The sequence below is a fragment of the Dendropsophus ebraccatus genome, chromosome 9 (genome assembly GCF_027789765.1).
Source record: "Dendropsophus ebraccatus isolate aDenEbr1 chromosome 9, aDenEbr1.pat, whole genome shotgun sequence".
Lineage (NCBI taxonomy): Eukaryota > Metazoa > Chordata > Amphibia > Anura > Hylidae > Dendropsophus > Dendropsophus ebraccatus.
Window position 1 is genome coordinate 80,794,246 of NC_091462.1, and position 18,232 is coordinate 80,812,477.

The window sequence follows — 18,232 nt, forward strand, 5'->3', positions numbered from 1 at the left end:
CAAACCACTTGTACCTTCTTTGACTACTTTAATCCAAGATCTGTCCTGCGGTCCTTTTGGCAGGTGATGCAGTTATTGTCCTAAAAAACAACTTTTAACCTGGCAGCCCCATGCCCAACGGCCGTGGCCTAGATTGTGTATGCATTAGGCTGGCACAACCTCTCTTTCCCTCCTCCCCGCCATCCTCATCATTAGGAATGCTCCAGGCAGATTGCCTCCTGTTCCTGGATCGTTAAGGCACCTGTGCAATGTTCGCACAGGAGAAAATGTTTCAGTGGCATTCCTAATGATGAAGAGGGTGGGGAGAGGGGACGGAGGGGTGGTGCAAAGTTAGGGCACAGATACACTAAGCCCCGGCCTTTGGGCACGGGACTGCAAGTTTGTTTTTTAGGACAATAACTGCATCACGTGCCAAATGGACCCCAGGACAGATCTTGGAATAAAAGCAGCTATCAGAAGGTACAAGTGGTTTGGGGGGGGATGAAAATAACCCTCTCTCCCTGATCTCCGTATGGAAGAACACACATCTTGTTAATTCAGTGCCGAAGCAGCATGGACTTAAGTTCTTCCATGTTTGTGCAGGTGTTTCACAGTTGTCACTACGGTATTATGTCAGGTGTTCTCGGTACTAACTTACTACCCCATCATTTTATCGACAGGATTCGTTAATTCACAGACTTGATCTTCACAACTTTGCCAAGTCACACTCTTTATTTCTGGCCAGACCAATTTATTAAAGGTGATTACAGCCTGTGTTTGGCAATTAGCTTCCGATCCTCCGTCTTCCAGGCTGTAATTTAGCTCAGTGCAATTATTGTCACTTGCAGTTTCTAAAGGGTTTTTGTCTAAGACAAACGCTTGTTTGTGCCATGATCCCTTACTAATCCTTCATATTCTTGAAATAGCTTAGTGGATGTTCCAGTGCTGAATACTGGGTTTACTGGTGTCTTCCAGAAGAGGCATACATCCTACTGGATTGATAAACATTAATGATCCTTTACCAAGTCTGTCCCAACCTGTGGAATGAGAAAACAATGGGAAAACATGGGGGCTCTGCCCGTATAGAAGGAATATTCGCATAGATTATGGCAGAACATGAATAGTATATGATATGACACATGGCAGTTTGTTGTTTTTCAGGGTATATATCTTCTATAGTGGGCTACAGTATGTTCCCATAATGTACTAAAGATCACAAACGACGGCTGTTGCTGTAAAACAACAGTCAGAATGAATGATCATGATGTTGTTGGGAACATAGCCTTAAAGTTATCAGAGCCAGAAAAAAAAAGACAGATCAGTATGGAGAGAGCAATGACATGGAAACCAAATGCCCGTGCGTCTGTCAGGAAATACATTATCTGTCATTTGTCATCTTCCTTTGACCTGAGGGCATAACATGGTGGGGTGTTGATATTGCAGTTGTGTCTGGGTTGTCAACCACTCTATTCTAGTGATACCCTTTTTGCTATCTCCGTGCTATGATGTCACTGTGATACTTGAACATATTAATATCAGAACTGATGTGTATTTTTTGTTCTGTGACATTACTGTGCAGATGTTTCCAATACTGTGACATCACTGTGGTCATCACTGCCATCATTATCTCTGTACTGTGACATCACTGCCATCATTACCTCTGTACTGTGACATCACTGCCATCATTATCTCTGTACTGTGACATCACTGCCACCATTATCTCTGTACTGTGACATCACTGCCACCATTATCTCTGTACTGTGACATCACTGCCATCATTATCTCTGTACTGTAGCATCACTGCGGTCACTATCTCTATACAGTGACATCACTGTGGTCACTATCTCTGTACTGTGACATGACTGCAGTCACTATCTCTGTACTGTGACATGACTGCAGTCACTATCTCTGTACTGTGACTTGACTGCGGTCACTATCTCTGTACTGTGACATCACTGCGGTCACTATCTCTGTACTGTGACATCACTGCGGTCACTATCTCTGTACTGTGACATGACTGCAGTCACTATCTCTGTACTGTGACATGACTGCGGTCACTATCTCTGTACTGTGACATCACTGCCGTCACTATCTCTGTACTGTGACATCACTGCAGTCACTATCTCTGTACTGTGACATCACTGTGGTCACTATCTCTGTACTGTGACATCACTGCCGTCACTATCTCTGTACTGTGACATAACTGCGGTCACTATCTCTGGACTGTGACATGACTGCAGTCATTCTCCTTGCAGTGCAGTCTCTTTGTGTACAATATCTATGTTACATGACCTGTGCGGCCCTAGGTCACAAAATTTCTTCTGCTATATAACGCTGTGTTAGGGAACCACCACTTATGCAGTCTTCTATTATATTATATTATATTTTTGTAGATTTGCCAACGTATAATTTAGGGGGCCACAGGAAAGGATGATATAGTATATGGTGGATAGATTGCTGCTAGTGCTGTAATATAACCCTGTTAGCAGGTAACCTTCATTCCTGGCTTTCGATACGCCGTGTACCCCCTTAGGTATTCCTGTGCTGACAGATGCTGATGGGAAAACACATTCTCCTACCAATCTGTGGACAGCAGTGACTCCCAGTGAGTGTGACATGGATCATTGGCTGCTCTGTGCTTTCGTACAATTGGCTTTCACAACTCTCATATTTGCAAGCTCAGAGGAAAATGCAGCTCAGAAATGTATTATATTTACTAGATTTTTAGCAATAAAGAAAATTGGTTACTATAGTTCTGCTTCAGGTGCCCATCTATGATATAGTATATATCCGTAAAAAGTACGGAGCACACAACTTTTCATGTCTCTGCCAAGTGCTCTATAGGGGACCATATAGTGGTGGATTAAATTATCAGACATGTGAAGACTTTATATGTGTTGCTGCCCTAATAAACATTATGGGGGAGATTCATCAAACATGGTGTAAAGTGAAACTGGCTCAGTTGCCCCTAGCAACCAATCAGATTCCACTTTCATTCCTCACAGACTCTTTGGAAAATGAAAGGTGGAATCTGGTTGCTAGGGGCAACTGAGCCAGTTTCACTTTACACCATGTTTGATAAATCTCCCCCTATATCCTTACCTCTACACACTCCTCCGGTGTTCTCCTGCAGTGTCTATGGGTCCCCCACTGCCCCAGTGACTGCAGCTGCCACAACTTCTGCAGACAAACTCGTTTCGGCAGTGACAGCCCTCTCAGCCAACCACTGGCCACTGCGCTGTCCTGTCTCAGTCAGGGAGTGCTTGAGCAGGCAGTAACTACCGAGATGAGTTAGTCTACAGAAGTGGCAGCAGCTGCAGTTAGTGGGGACCCAAGGACACCACAGGAGAACATCAGAGGATTATCTAGAACAGGGATAGGGAACCTTTGGCCCTCCACTTGTTTCAGAACTACAATTCCTTGACCAGGAATGATGGGAATTGTAGTTTTGCAACAGCTGGAGGGCCAAAGGTTCCCCATCGCTGGTGTAGACACAAATAATCTAAATGTCTGGTTTAGGCATCTCAAAATGTGTATATCATAATCTCTCACTAGCTTATGTCTGTATCCATGTTTTCCAGTACTCTCTAAGGCTGCATCCAACCTGTTCAGCCACTGGTATTCAAATGCCGCAAGATTGGACTTAAGCATGCTCAAGTTGCGCTCATCTCTAATATATGTATATGTGTGTGAGTGTATGCAGGACAAGATTGCAAACACATATGTGGTATATAAACATTACAACCGCTGCCCATAATAGCATAACTATAAATAATTAACAATACACAGTCCTAAATCTAAAGCACAGCATACTGACTTAAAGCATATGTGAAAGAACATGACATTTATGATTTCTTACCTAAGTATATCTTGAGGGCAAAGCAATTTAGGCTTAGCTATGGTTTAAGTCTGAACTGTATTACTTTTAATATATAAAATTCCCTTCTCCCTTAAGGCCAATAACTGGGCCCTCTCAGATGAAGCGTTTGGGGCCAAATTAAAATAGTGAATATATTAGGAAATAAGGGCACTTTGTGGTCCGTTAATTGAGATGTATATTTGCTCTCTTGTGGAACCCCTTTAAGCAATTAGAATAGAAACCACCTACGGTGTATCCTTGACAGTTCTTACATTGTAAAACATGGTCTTAAAGCGGTTCTATTCCCCTTTTCCCTTGTATCTTTACAATACACAGCCCTCGCTTTTTTAGTTATTGAGTCTTTATTTACCAGCAGAGTATTTCTAACATCCATAAGATTGTATAAAATGAGCACTGTCTGCAGAGACATGATAGAAAAAAAGTCTAATGTCTGCAATTATAGAGGTAATTATACAGGCTCAGCCTTAAAAGTACACAAAACGCCAGTTGGGGAAGTCAACAGTGAAAGGGAGTGAAATTGTATTCTAAAGATTAACTACAAAAAACACACATTATGGGAAAATCAATTTACATGAATTTGTATTCAGAATTGTACATCCGGACAGAAATTCTTGGAAATCAAAATAACAATTACTCTAAGAACAGGCCATCTCACAGCATGGACTCCGCATTTTCCCGACATGTGCAGGAAGCCCAGTAGAGCTGGTTAAAGGCCTCTTTCATGTCAGGAAAAAGAAGAGACAGAGGTTAATCATCTAGTTCAAGTGGTGCAGTATTATTAGTGTACAGTATATGCAGCTGGAGGAGCAAGGCATTGTACATAGGTAAGTATCTGCAGTGACACAGTGCAAGCTCTCTCAGCCTTCAAGTGGAATATAGATATCTTAATTCTAATCAATATTCAAGAAAATGACACATGTGCCTGATGGCAAGTGCAGAGTATTTACCTCTTCCCTTACAGCACTATATATAGAATCTCATGTTGTACGTATATGTAAAGCACAGGGAATGGACAGGCTTGGAATGGGGTGGGCATCATTTGCAGATGGATACGTGATGTAAACATGCAGGAAAACAAAAACTTAAAGGGATTGTGCTATTAGGTAAAACTGGTCAAGATGTATATCACATACATATATGTAGAGAAGTACATGTGTGCATTGAGGGTGGGACTTGAGGACAAGCTCTTTGCATCTTCCACTGAGATCACAGTTGGATCCAGGGACAAACCACAAGCACTGGAGCTCTCTTTGATCTGAGTGGACGACACAAAAGCTGGCTGAGTCTACTAACCAGCCGAAGCATGCTCCCCCAGGTCCCGGCCACGGAGGATATCACAGCCCAGCCAGCACTCAGAGCAGTGGTCGGTAACTTAAAGGAGAAGTCCAGCCATTTTTAAAATCCAGCAGCCGGGAGGGACAGGGGGGAATTTGATGACAAGTACGAACTTACCTCTCCCAGTGCCTGCAGTGAGTGGCCGGATGGGCCTCGGGACCCCCGCCTGGCTCTGGGATCTCCGGCGCTGCACACGTCACGACCTGGCTTATGGACTGGCTAGTCAGCCAGTCAGTGACTGGGGCGGGACGGCGCTCGAGGCACCGATTGGCTAAGCGGTCAGTCCATCAGCTGAAACAGGCATTTTCCCCTGAGTTGTGATGATACCTTTGGTGAAAGTCCCAAGGTCGGTCCCACGGCTCACCGCTGGCACAGGGAGAGGCAAGTTCATACTCCATATCAAATTCTCCCTTGCCAGACTTCTCCTTTAAGCAATAAGCAGTATACAATAGGGTAGGGTAAAGGACACAAATGCAAAAGTAAACAATTAAACAAGTAACTTAATTAAAAGCATTTGTAGATGAGAATACTCCTTTAAGTGTACTCAAGAAGGCACTCTTACATAAACATTACCACTATCAGTCTCAACTACTGAACATGGTTGCGATTCATTTATAAGTAGTATATATTTACAGCTGAAGGTGTAAGCTCCAGTCCAGTTATTATTATTTATAAAACTGAGGCCTAAAGACTTGGAGGATGATCTTTCCATGTAGAGTTATTGAGCTACTTCCCAATAGCAATGTAGCTAGATGTATCGGTCCTTACCTTTCCTCATAGATTTATGTATGTTATGTGTGTCACATGACTAGCTTAGAAAAAAGACATAATATTGAGGTACTGTGTTAGGAGATGGTTATGCTATACATATGTGTCATGGTGTCGCCACCCACTGGTTGTGATGTGTGTTGCAGCCTGTTGAGAGTTTTGCTTGCATATTGTATTATTGTATTGAATTTGTACCGCGAGGCAAGTAAGGAATTCTTTCTTAAATTTAAGGAAAGCTAATGGGGCATACATCTGCATATTCGGAGAAGATACACAGCTTGGGAGTGTTTTTAACCAAAGGGATTATTCAGGTTGAAATATTATTTAATAAAGCTATGCTCATCTCCTCTGCTTCCTCATCGCCACCGCTCTGAAGTGTCTAAATCCCTGTTGCTGTCTTGTTCTTCCTGGTTCCTATGATGTTTCATATAGGCAGGAACTGCTAGCTCATCCCTGTGGCCAATGTTACGATATATGCAGTTTAGTCTATTTCTATACAGTGGCCCTACAAATTACCATATGAATTGGTTCTAGGAAGACTATTGTCATAGCAATTGTTATGGAAAACTAGTCACTTGTTAGACGGCCCCAAAATGTCAACCCAAAAGAAGAGAAAACTAATTCATAACATTTTTTTTTTCAAATCTGCTGCCGGAAGCTACACTCTCTTTATATAGAGGGTAAAAGCTTCTTCAAGGTCCTGTATAAAATATATAGCATATCAGAAAACATACAAAATGGAGCCGCCCTCACCTGGTGTCCAAAGGAGAAGCTTATTCTGGTGAAAGTAATAAGCAGTATTAGGCCATGTTCACACAATGTGTGAACATCGGCCATGTTTGAGATATTCACCCAGCAGATACTGCAGTTTTGGCCTGATGAACATCACTTTATTTTAATTGAAATGCAGGTACATTTGGGTGTGCCCGCACTCCCGTTTGCCTCAGACCGCCAGGAGCCGTACTTTACACTGTGAGCACAGGGTGTTTTGTACGGCCACTGTTTACTGAATAGCGGACGTACAAAATAGACCTGTCAGTTATTTTGTGTGTCTGCAGAGAGCAACTGCTGTATACAGTGTGCATACACTATGGCCGTTGTTCCATACTCTGTAATGCAATCAAATGCTGTCATTAAACAACAGCTGTTATTTAATGCTAAAAAACTGTGTGTGAACATGGCCTTAAACATGTGGTACACTTACCATACTGTAGAGAGGCGCTACTAGACACCCACTAGTGCAGTGCTTCTCAAACTTTGAGGCGCCCCCTAGTTGTTGGTGAGGCCCAGCTGGGGAGCCGGTTTTCACAAAGTAACTATAATTTGCACAGTCCTTTTGCTGTTGGCAAAAATCTCCATTTTAGCCATTATTAATAGTTTATTTTGTACTTAATTCATTAGTATATAGAGCTTGGGAGACGGCTGAAAGGTAGTCCTAGCATTATTCTCCGATTTTAAATAGACTTTAACCACAGGCCCAGGCACCCTCTTGGTCAGTCTGGTGAGGCCCAGGCATTGCATTGGTCTGTTGGGTGAGGCTCCAGTAGAAAAGTTTGAGAAGCACTGCACTAGTTTAATGGCAATAAATGGATCGTCTAGCCATTCACATATTCCACAGGTACAGAATGTAATGGTTTATAGCATTGTAGGATAAATACAGTGTGGTGCCAAGTTACAGTGGTCCAGGAAAGGTAACTTGTTGGTCCACTGTACACGCAGTGTTTTTAATCTTATACTGTACGTGCAATATGGGTGACATTCTGTATACATGCACTTTAGTTGGTTTTATACAAGTAAGTGCTTATAAGACCTTGGCTGTGGCCACATATACCATTATCCCATCCAGATAGAATTCCTTTGGTTAGATGGCAACTCTGGAGCCAGACACTGTAATTGCGCCAGAAAACTAGTCAAATTTGGTTCTATTGAAGTGTTTCTTAAATTAGAAAATAGATTAGCCCAAGGGTGCCAGATCAGGTGAATAAGGAAGATGATTCAGCTCCTCAGAGGTCAGGTCAGACAGTTTGTCCTGGGTGATGGCCACTGTGTGACAAAGTTCTGACAAACATTCTGTGATCCACTTGCTTGACACCTTACTCATGTCCAGATTAATGGACCTTCAGGAGCTCTTCCTCTGGAAATGTTCAAAGCTGAATTTTGCTCATTTTTACAAAATCATGCTATGTATGGCTTTTATGCTTTTTGCAACAGTTGCCACCACTTCAGGAACAGTCTCAATCATTGGTGTTGAATTGGCTGCTTTTGTAAATTTAACAGCCCAATTTTTCACTGTGGAGTATAAGACCAATTTTTGCCTAATGTTTGCGTTACATGACTATAAATTCCTTTGGCCAAAATCTTTCAGACACAGAGGCCTCACCACTGCCAGAAGAAAGTTCATCTGCAACCATAGACAAATTTTATGAAAAAGCAGTGCTTATTATTCCAGCAAAAGTTTAAAAAAAAGAGTAACTCCGGGACAAAATGCTTTGCTCTATTCAGGTTATTTACATGTTTCATTTGCTTCCATTTGTAGTGGAATCTATTTGGATTGAATATCTTGTATTTGCTTTTATTTGTAGTGGTTCATGTATCACCTCCCCTTCACTTCAGTACGTATGTATATAGTCTCTCGTATTCTCGTATAGCTTTGGCACTTCTGTATTCAGCATAGGGTTGCATTGTGTTATACAGGATTTTTTTTCGCTTTATGTGATAGCTTAGAGCGGTAATATTTTTCTAGTTTTTGATCCCTGGGGGTTGCCCTTATTGCAGGGCTTCCTTTGCTTGGCTCACTTATGTTTCTCAGCAATTGTAGGTGTTTTTCCATAATGTGTGATGCCTTTTGTTAGACTTATTCCTTTCTTAGGTTTATAAATAGTGGTGTGCACCAAATTATTCTATTGTGCTTTTTGTCTCTTAGTGTAAAAAAAAAATAATAATGAAGATAGCAAAGCGGAGGACTTATCAGCACCCCCTGGTGTCTGCACTGCAGCTAATGGCTGACATTATATATCCACTGTGGTTGATGTATTGTATGGATGACCCATTAATTCAGGATTGTGCAGGCTACGGCGGGGGTTATGGTAGAGCTAGCTGTTGCAGGCTACTTACTGTATCTGCCCTCCCCACCCTGTCATTTCCTAGATCCTCCCTCTACACTTCTATAATAAAAGAGAACATTTTTTTTTGCACAGTGAATGATGATCTTGTTTTCTAGCAGATATATACAAAATCATTCATGTAGGATCAGAGTCAGAACAAGCTAAAAGTGCCCAGCAGGGATGGATCGCTAATGTACTTCATCATTTAATGAAACCTCCTTAATTAGGAGACAGCTAAGTAGAGCATCATTGCCGCTCCCTCTCTCTGCGCTCCTCATACAAATCCCCAGCATGGATTTCACTTTGTTTTGTAGGCTATTGCTGGAAGCTACATCAGACGGGGTTATTTAACCCTACTCGTATAAAGCAACAGGGTTGGAACTCCTTCAGATTAATAGTAAAAGACAATATTAACTCAAATGCATATATATATATATATATATATATTTTTTTTTTTTACATTTATCCCTAACATGTATATCTAAGATGTTGTTTTAGTAGAGCAAGGCTCCAGTACTGATCTTGCTAGTAGGTGACATGACATAATATTTGCTAATCCATTCTCTCTATGCTGGGTGAGCAGTCTAAATAACCCATGGCATACACCACCAGCTCTTTTCCTTTCTTTGGCTTGCTTCTGCCATGTTGAATGTTGCATTTCTTTGAATGAAGGTACAGGAGTGGACAGGGCCTGGGAAGAAGCCCATATGTTACGGGACTAAATACAGTAAGAAGACACTCACCAGGTGTAGATGCCGCCAATGCGTTAACAGCTATGCATTGTATAGAGGGGTGCCTGGATAAAGAATTTACATACAACCCCAATAATATGTAGTCTTCTTTTACGCTTGCATTAAATCTAATTATAATTATAGTCTACCATAATGCTGATGTTGGTGACCATTTCACAGTTTGAGTTAGTCACCTGTTAAGGCCGTATTACAGGGCCCGGTCTGGAGGAGCAAGCGAGGGCCAACATGTCAGTGCTCGCTTGCTCCACGTTCCCTCTCACTGTTACACATGCTGACTGCAAGCGAGGAGGAGGAACATGTACGATGTCGGCTGATCATTGCTGTAGTTTGTCTTTCATCAAGTTGAACGACAAATGACTAATACAGCAACGATCTGCTGCAGTCGCTGCTATCTGCTATGGGCTGCCCGGACGATCTAGCAATCACCCAGGGAGCTACCCATGGCCCCCGCTGTACTCACCTGTTCGCTGCCAACACCTACTAATAGCGCCGGCAGGGAACAGGGAATGAGAAGCAAGTGAGCGTGGACAGCGCTCGTTTGCTCCTTAATATCGCCCCGTGTAATAGGGGCTTTACATGGAGCAACTTTACATGGCCATGATTGGTCTTTTAATCAACACCCACAATGACGGCTTTAGACATGATTAAGCGCGCATGCGTGAAATGCGTCATCTAGCCATCACTCTCCTGCCATAGGAGCTCACGTTTTTAACTAGAATAGGGAATAAAGTCTAACATTTTAACAGATTTTTGATTTTTTTGGATGTGCTGGATCCACGCTCTTCTTCCTTGGATTGCATATTTCAGTATTAGTTTGTTCTCAGGATATTACGGTAAATATAGTTTTATGTCTAACCTTGACCTTTAACTTTATTGTAGTGTCCCTAACCTTATAGTGTTATTATATGACAATGGAACAGGTAGTGTTTGTTGGATCCCAACAGCTCCTTTCTAGAAAATATTTGGGTCCATGAGAAGTGACGCTCACTTGAGTCTCTATTCACTATTCACACAAATGGCTACCATGTTACCCCACTCTGCTGGCTGCATGAAGCTTCCCCAGGGGCGTAGCTAGGATTCACAGGGCCCCATAGAAATTTTTTTTAAGGGGCCTCCCTTGCCTACGCACAACACAAAGCACTGCGCATATATATATATCACCGGCCACTTTATTAGGTACACCATGCTAGTAACGGGTTGGACCCTCTTTTGCCTTCAGAACTGCCTCAATTCTTCGTGGCATAGATACAACAAGGTGCTGGAAGCATTCCTCAGAGATTTTGGTCCATATTGACATGATGGCATCACACAGTTGCCGCAGATTTGTCGGCTGCACATCCATGATGCGAATCTCCCGTTCCACCACATCCCAAAGATTACAGTGAACTCATTGTCATGTTCAAGAAACCAGTCTGAGATGATTCTAGCTTTATGACATGGCGCATTATCCTGCTGAAAGTAGCCATCAGATGTTGGGTACATTGTGGTCATAAAGGGATGGACATGGTCAGCAACAATACTCAGGTAGGCTGTGGCATTGCAACGATGCTCAATTAGTACCAAGGGGCCCAAAGAGTGCCAAGAAAATATTCCCCACACCATGACACCACCACCACCAGCCTGAACCGTTGATACAAAGCAGGATGGATTCATGTTGTTGACGCCAAATTCTGACCCTACCATCCGAAAGTCGCAGCAGAAATCGAGAATAATCAGGCAACGTTTTTCCAATCTTCTACTGTCCAATTTCGATGAGCTTGTGCAAATTGTAGCCTCAGTTTCCTGTTCTTAGCTGAAAGGAGTGGCACCCGGTGTGGTCTTCTGCTGCTGTAGCCCATCTGCCTCAAAGTTGGACGTACTGTGCGTTCACAGATGCTCTTCTGCCTACCTTGGTTGTAACGGTTGGCTATTTGAGTCACTGTTGCCTTTCTATCAGCTCGAATTAGTCTGCCCATTCTCCTCTGACCTCTGGCATCAACAAGGCATTTCCGCCCACAGAACTGACGCTCACTGGATGTTTTTTCTTTTTCGGACCATTCTCTGTAAACCCTAGAGATGGTTGTGCGTTAAAATCCCAGTAGATCAGCAGTTTCTGAAATACTCAGACCAGCCCTTCTGGCACCAACAACCATGCCACGTTTAAAGGCACTCAAATCACCTTTCTTCCCCATACTGATGCTCGGTTTGAACTGCAGGAGATTGTCTTGACCATGTCTACATGCCTAAATGGAGTTGCCGCCATGTGATTGGCTGATTAGAAATTAAGTGGTAACCTGCAGTTGGACAGGTGTACCGAATAAAGTGGCCGGTGAGTGTGTGTGTATATATATATATATATATATATATATATATATAATATGCTTTACTGCTGGTGCACTAATAACCCTTGACCTCTGCAAGGAGCTCTGCACATTTTCATTTCCCACTTGATTGCCAGCTGGAGAAGTGAGGTCAGAAGTTATCAGTGCAGTGAAGCAAAGATCTCTGTCTTCTGCTTGTTAACCCTTTTTTGTGTTGCAGCATGTAAGTAAACATTGGGCCACTTACACACTGCAGTACATAAGGGGTTAAGCAGAAGGACACATGCTCTTACCTTTTCCTCCAGGCCCCCCCCTCCTACACGGGCCCCATAGCAACTGCCTACCCTGCCTCTATGGTAGCTACGCCACTGAGCTTCCCTATTGGTTCAGTATTGGTGTGTGTCTCCGCTACACCACTGCTGAGAACTAGTAATAGTTTGGGGGTCGAGCAGGGGGTTCACTCTTTCACCTATTGTTTTCAAGAAGGAGAACGAAAGTGCACATGAAGGTATACTTCAGAATAGTAAGTGATATTTATGTATTGTATCAGGCAGTGCTGTAAATGTTGAGCCTTCATATCTTCCACGTATATGGTGTTTACATGCACACTCTGCTGACAGATACATTGTTAAGGTAATTGCTGTGAATAGCGTTCTCCAAGGTTAATAATGTTCATAGTGGAATCTGTGCTTATGTTTTCCCGCTGTCATTTTATGGGTAATTTGTAGCTATTATCTATTTATCTACCTTATTCTATTTTTCAGGGATATTCAAGGCAGTGGTGGAGAACAAGGTGGCAAAGGCAGTAGATCCAAAGTGGCTTCTCGATTTCCGAAATTATCTCGAAGTCATCAGAGAGAGTCAAGGAACCCTGAACCGCAGAGTGGAGACCTCTGACCGCGATGTTCCTTGCTCAGTCCTAACAATAAATGGGCAAATAAGAACTAAACTAAATCAGCTCCTGACTCGAAATAGGTCATGTCATCACGTCCGGAACCTTCTAGAAGAGGAGCTGCACCTCTTAAAGGAACAAATCATCAGATTCTTTCTGTTACGCATACAATGACCATTACTTCTAGGTTCCTCTTTATCTTGCACATTACAGACTAATGTCACAGGGTCTCCTGGAGCATGCTAAGTATAATCAGTTTCTTTTTTTAAGGTCTTTACATCATGATGGACACACCGACGACGAATGGTCTGTACTAAAGGGCCAGTGTTAAGCATTCTTTTAGCCTGATAGGTATTAGTAAATTATTTTGATGATTATACCATCCTATGAACAGACATGCAAGTCTTATGATAACTGCCATGTTTCATGATTCTGCCTTTTACTGGGTAAAATCACTGATAGCATTGTTACTATAGTAAGATAATGGTTTTCTATAGCTCACCGTGAGCAAACACATATAAAAGGAGAAAAAAGCACGTGTGGATCTTGTAGATGATTTTTGGTTCTCTAAGCCATGAAGCAGGAACATTTTGGAGTTGCTGGTTTATAAAGGTAAAATATCACAATTGCATTGATATCAGCCATATGAGCATTATGTCTCCCTGTACAGACACCACTGACATGTGGCCACTGGGGTCCGGTAGACATAGGTCATATGATGCCACATATGTAATGTCAGTTGTCTCAGTACGATAGCAAAGGACTTCATACATAACAAACGCAATCATTACTTCTATCTTAAAGGGAATTCACAAATTCAAAATACTTAAAAAAAAATATCTTAAAAATAGGAAATCTATGTTTGGTCTTCTGAGTTCCAAATTCTAGGACCCCTCTGATCAGCGCAGTTATACTCCTTATTGTTTACATTGGTGAAGCAGCTCATCCAGACCCCACCAATCAAACACTGAGAACCAATCAAATGTTCCAGAGAACCCCTTTAATCTCTGGATCTTTTCTATATAGTGTAATGAAATCTTTTCGGGCCACATTGGTTGCATTGTTATTCTTCTTGCTTTTTCACTGTTGGCATACAGTATGTGAACTGTTGCCATCTGGCAGGGCACCCACATTACAGTGGAATCATTTTACGTAACTTAATGGAGAAACAGAAAAGCAAAAAAAATTTTTAGGCATACAAAAACTGTTAAATAGCTCTCAAGGTCAAGGAGATACATGGTACCTTTCATATATCTTGCGACATGGAGAGAAGGGAGCTACTGCACATCACACCTATGGCTGATACTAATGCCGCTCCGCTTATTTTAAAAAACAACGCCAAAATGTCGGTATATAATTTGATCAAACCATACTGCCCCGTGTACCACTATATCCTACAACGACCACCAGACCTGCCCGGGTCTCTATAAACAAATTCCTAAAAAAACGGCTACTGATGTTTAATAAATATAATTCTCTTTATTGTCACAAAAATATATATCAATAAAATCACAACATGAAGTAAAAATCATGCACACAAGAGGTACCGTCTAAGCAAAATGATACAAATAGACACAACAATGTGTCACTAGGTATAAAGGTATCCACTACTGTGTGGATCCTGCCAACAACATGGTATAAGCTCTGATGCTCAATGTTGCACTATTGCTATTGCACTAAACCCAGGTGAAAGAGAGTATGAACACAGTAATGAGAAAGTTCTCCCACAATAAACACACTAACTGGGACAAATAGACAGTACCTGATGTAATTGTGTGCTACCACCTCCAAAGGAGGTGGTAGCACACAATTACATCAGGTACTGTCTATTTGTCCCAGTTAGTGTGTTTATTGTGGGAGAACTTTCTCATTACTGTGTTCATACTCTCTTTCACCTGGGTTTAGTGCAATAGCAATAGTGCAACATTGAGCATCAGAGCTTATACCATGTTGTTGGCAGGATCCACACAGTAGTGGATACCTTTATACCTAGTGACACATTGTTGTGTCTATTTGTATCATTTTGCTTAGACGGTACCTCTTGTGTGCATGATTTTTACTTCATGTTGTGATTTTATTGATATATATTTTTGTGACAATAAAGAGAATTATATTTATTAAACATCAGTAGCCGTTTTTTTAGGAATTTGCCCCGTGTACCACGTGCAGGTCTCCTGGTTCACAAAGGTCCCTACGCTAACTCCACACTGTGTCGGTCAGAGACTGCCAACCCCGAAAAGCGTGCACATGCAGGAAAGGGAGGTCATGGAATGGTCCTGCAACCCCAATGTCACAGGACCAAACCCAAAGTGCCCCATCAATACCCAGCCGGCACCACCGGCGGAGAAGGCTGCCCCCAAACAACACAATTATGAATATGGTATTACACTCACCACCACTTCTGCAGACAGAATGGGAAAAACATGGAGGTACTGACATGTGAGCACAGGTATATCCTGCTAATTTGGGTCACATGGGTCTTATGAAATGGAGTGCCAGCCGCTCAGAAAAGGGAGAAAAACATAAAATGCGACATGGAGAGAAGGGAGCTACTGCACATCACACCTATGGCTGATACTAATGCCGCTCGGCCAATTTTAAAAACCAATGCCAGGATGTTGGTATATAATTTGATCAAACCATACTGCCCCGTGTACCACGTGCAGGTCTCCTGGTTCACACAGTTCCCTACGCTAATTCCACACTGTGTAGATCATCGACTGCCAACCCCGCAAAGCGTGCACATGCAGGGAAGGGAGGCCATGGAGTGGCCCTGCAACCCCAATGTCACAGGACCAAACCCAAAATGCCCCACCAATACCCAGCTGGCACCACCGGCGGAGAAGGCTGCCCCCGAACAACACAAGTATGAATATGCATGTGCATGCTTTGCGGGGTTGGCATTCGCTGACCGACACAGTGTGGAGTTAGCGTAGGGACCCGTGTGAACCAGGAGACCTGCACGTGGTACACGGGGCAGTATGGTTTGATCAAATTATATACCAACATCCTGGCGTTGGTTTTTAAAATTAGCCGAACGGCAGTATCAGCCATAGGTGTGATGTGCAGTAGCTCCCTTCTCTCCATGTCGCACCTTTCATATATCTGTCTGTGCTTCCATAACATAGGAAAAATGCTACAAAGTGTGAAGTAGGCCTTTCCAAGCCTCTGTGGAGCTGAAGGCTGTAACGCCTCCTTGTTCTCCTGTTTTTCCAAATCTCGCACCCACAGACGATTTGAATGCACAGTTCAGGAACTTTGGAAGCAGGGCTTCTCACTGGAAGCTCAGGAAAGCCTCTTTGCTGTTTCTATGTCATGGAAGCACAGCTGGATTTAGGAAAGGTACAGTGTCTCCTTACCCTAACAGCTATCTAAAGGGCCTTCACAGGGTCTGATTATTACCAAAGAGTGATACTAGAAACACTCCTTTTGACGATAATCGGCCCATGTAAAAGTGACACGATCAGCTGAGGCCGGGAAATGCCCGATCCTCAGCTGATTATGTCTTCAGAGAAGGCTTTTAAATGTACCATTGTCAGGCACACATCACCCTGTGTAAACAAGGGTCTATACTTACATCCGCGCTGCTTGTGATTCGGCATGTCTCCTCCAGTCTGGCCTTTGGCTGAATCTTCAGGCCCCACCTCCTCCAGAATGCTTTACTGCCAGAGGAGGTGGGGCTGAACATACAGCAGGCGCAGATGTAAGTATAGATTGCTGCTAGTGATACAAGAATCGTTCACGCAGCCTGGGCCCTTCGATTTGTCGTGCTGTGTAAAGGCACTGCAAACAAGCACTGCTGTTCTCTCTGATCGGTGCTCATTTACGGCCACCTCATACAGCAACTGTGTACATCTGTTCTCAGTCCATAAGGTTATAGCTATCCACCTGTATTTTACCTAGTTATTGGATACACTGCCTCTCAGCCTCAAGGTATAATTGTCTGCTTAGAACATTCTATTATTAAGATGGTATAGTCCATAATTTCTATGAAATGTGCCTTTTTGGTTGTTTAGATGTAGCATCTTTATACTTATTCTTCCAGTATCTCCATTAATGGTAAACTAAGAGTTTTGCAACATTTTGAAGGTAAACTTCTTCTTCTTCTTCACTAATTAAAAAAAAAAAAAAAAAGTTCTAAATTTCCTTCACCGTACGCTTTAACAGGATTTTCACACATGAATCCAGATACATAAAGCTGTGATCCCACCTATTACAGTTTGATTAAGAAGTGTCGCTCTCATCGCAGGGCTAGTAAGCATTTAGTATGTAGCAAACAAAGTCCTAAAACACTCGGCTGTTTGCATAAAAAATTAATTTATTGTAATTGAGTTTTAAATGGTGATTTTTTTTTTACATTACTTCTGGCATCGGTCTTAGGTCAGACACACTAAGGCAATTTTCTAGGCCTTTAAAGAGGTTATCTGGAGAGCATTAAAGGTCCTGTCTCTTCTCCTCTCCAGTCCTCCACTTCTTTCCTCTGACCATCTCTACTGATAACTTCTGCAGAGAGACAGGCGGGAGCATGTTGCTGCCCAATGTCGCTATTACAGGCAGTTAACGATTATTGTCCGTACATGCTCCCATCCCCCTCCCATTTGCGGAAGTGATCAGCAGAGAAAGTCAGAAGGAAGAAGTGGAGCACTGGCGAGGAGAAGAGGTATGGCCTTTTCTTCTTTCAGGATAGCCCTTTAACACGTCAATGGAAGTCAAGCTGCAGTAACTCGGTGCCACCACTATACAATGAATGTAGTCAACTGCTTCCAACCATTCATTGTGTATGCGCTAGAGCCAAGACTCTGTTAAATGGCTGATTTGAAGGGGCACAAGATATTGCCACCATGCCAATCAGACATTAATGGCCTGTCCTGTAAATAGGCCAACGATCGTAAATGCGCTGGAAAAATGTTAATGTTTTTTAATGGTACCACAGTCTGGTATGCAGATGCCAGAAGACCAGGTGGTCCTGGAAAAGTTCCAGATCCAGCAAGTTCACCGCAAAATCCCTTTCCTTATTAATAGAGCTTGTGTGGAATGAAGCATAGGGACAGGTGACTTTAAATTACTTTCGAGCTTAAGGCCATGTTCACACTACGTATATTTTTGTGAAAGTACGGCCGTTGTTGCAGATTGCAACAATGGCTGTGATTATTCCGAAAATATATGTTACCTTGCCGTCTATAGAATCCCGGACGGAGCGTATACACATTGTATACGCTCCG

The 18,232-nt window shown here is 42.6% G+C and overlaps 1 protein-coding gene across 3 annotated transcripts in view; it reads left to right on the forward strand.

Annotated features, from left to right (window-relative positions):
- Nucleotides 1-14,460, forward strand: part of SNX29 (sorting nexin 29) — a 394,719-nt gene extending 380,259 nt beyond the window's left edge. For all 3 annotated transcript variants that reach the window (XM_069983707.1, XM_069983706.1, XM_069983708.1), the window contains one exon: nucleotides 12,883-14,460. In XM_069983707.1, coding sequence (XP_069839808.1) covers nucleotides 12,883-13,015 — 133 coding nt within the window. In that variant the 3' untranslated portion in view covers nucleotides 13,016-14,460. The remainder of the gene's footprint in view (nucleotides 1-12,882) is intronic.
- The last annotated feature ends 3,772 nt before the right edge of the window (nucleotides 14,461-18,232 follow it).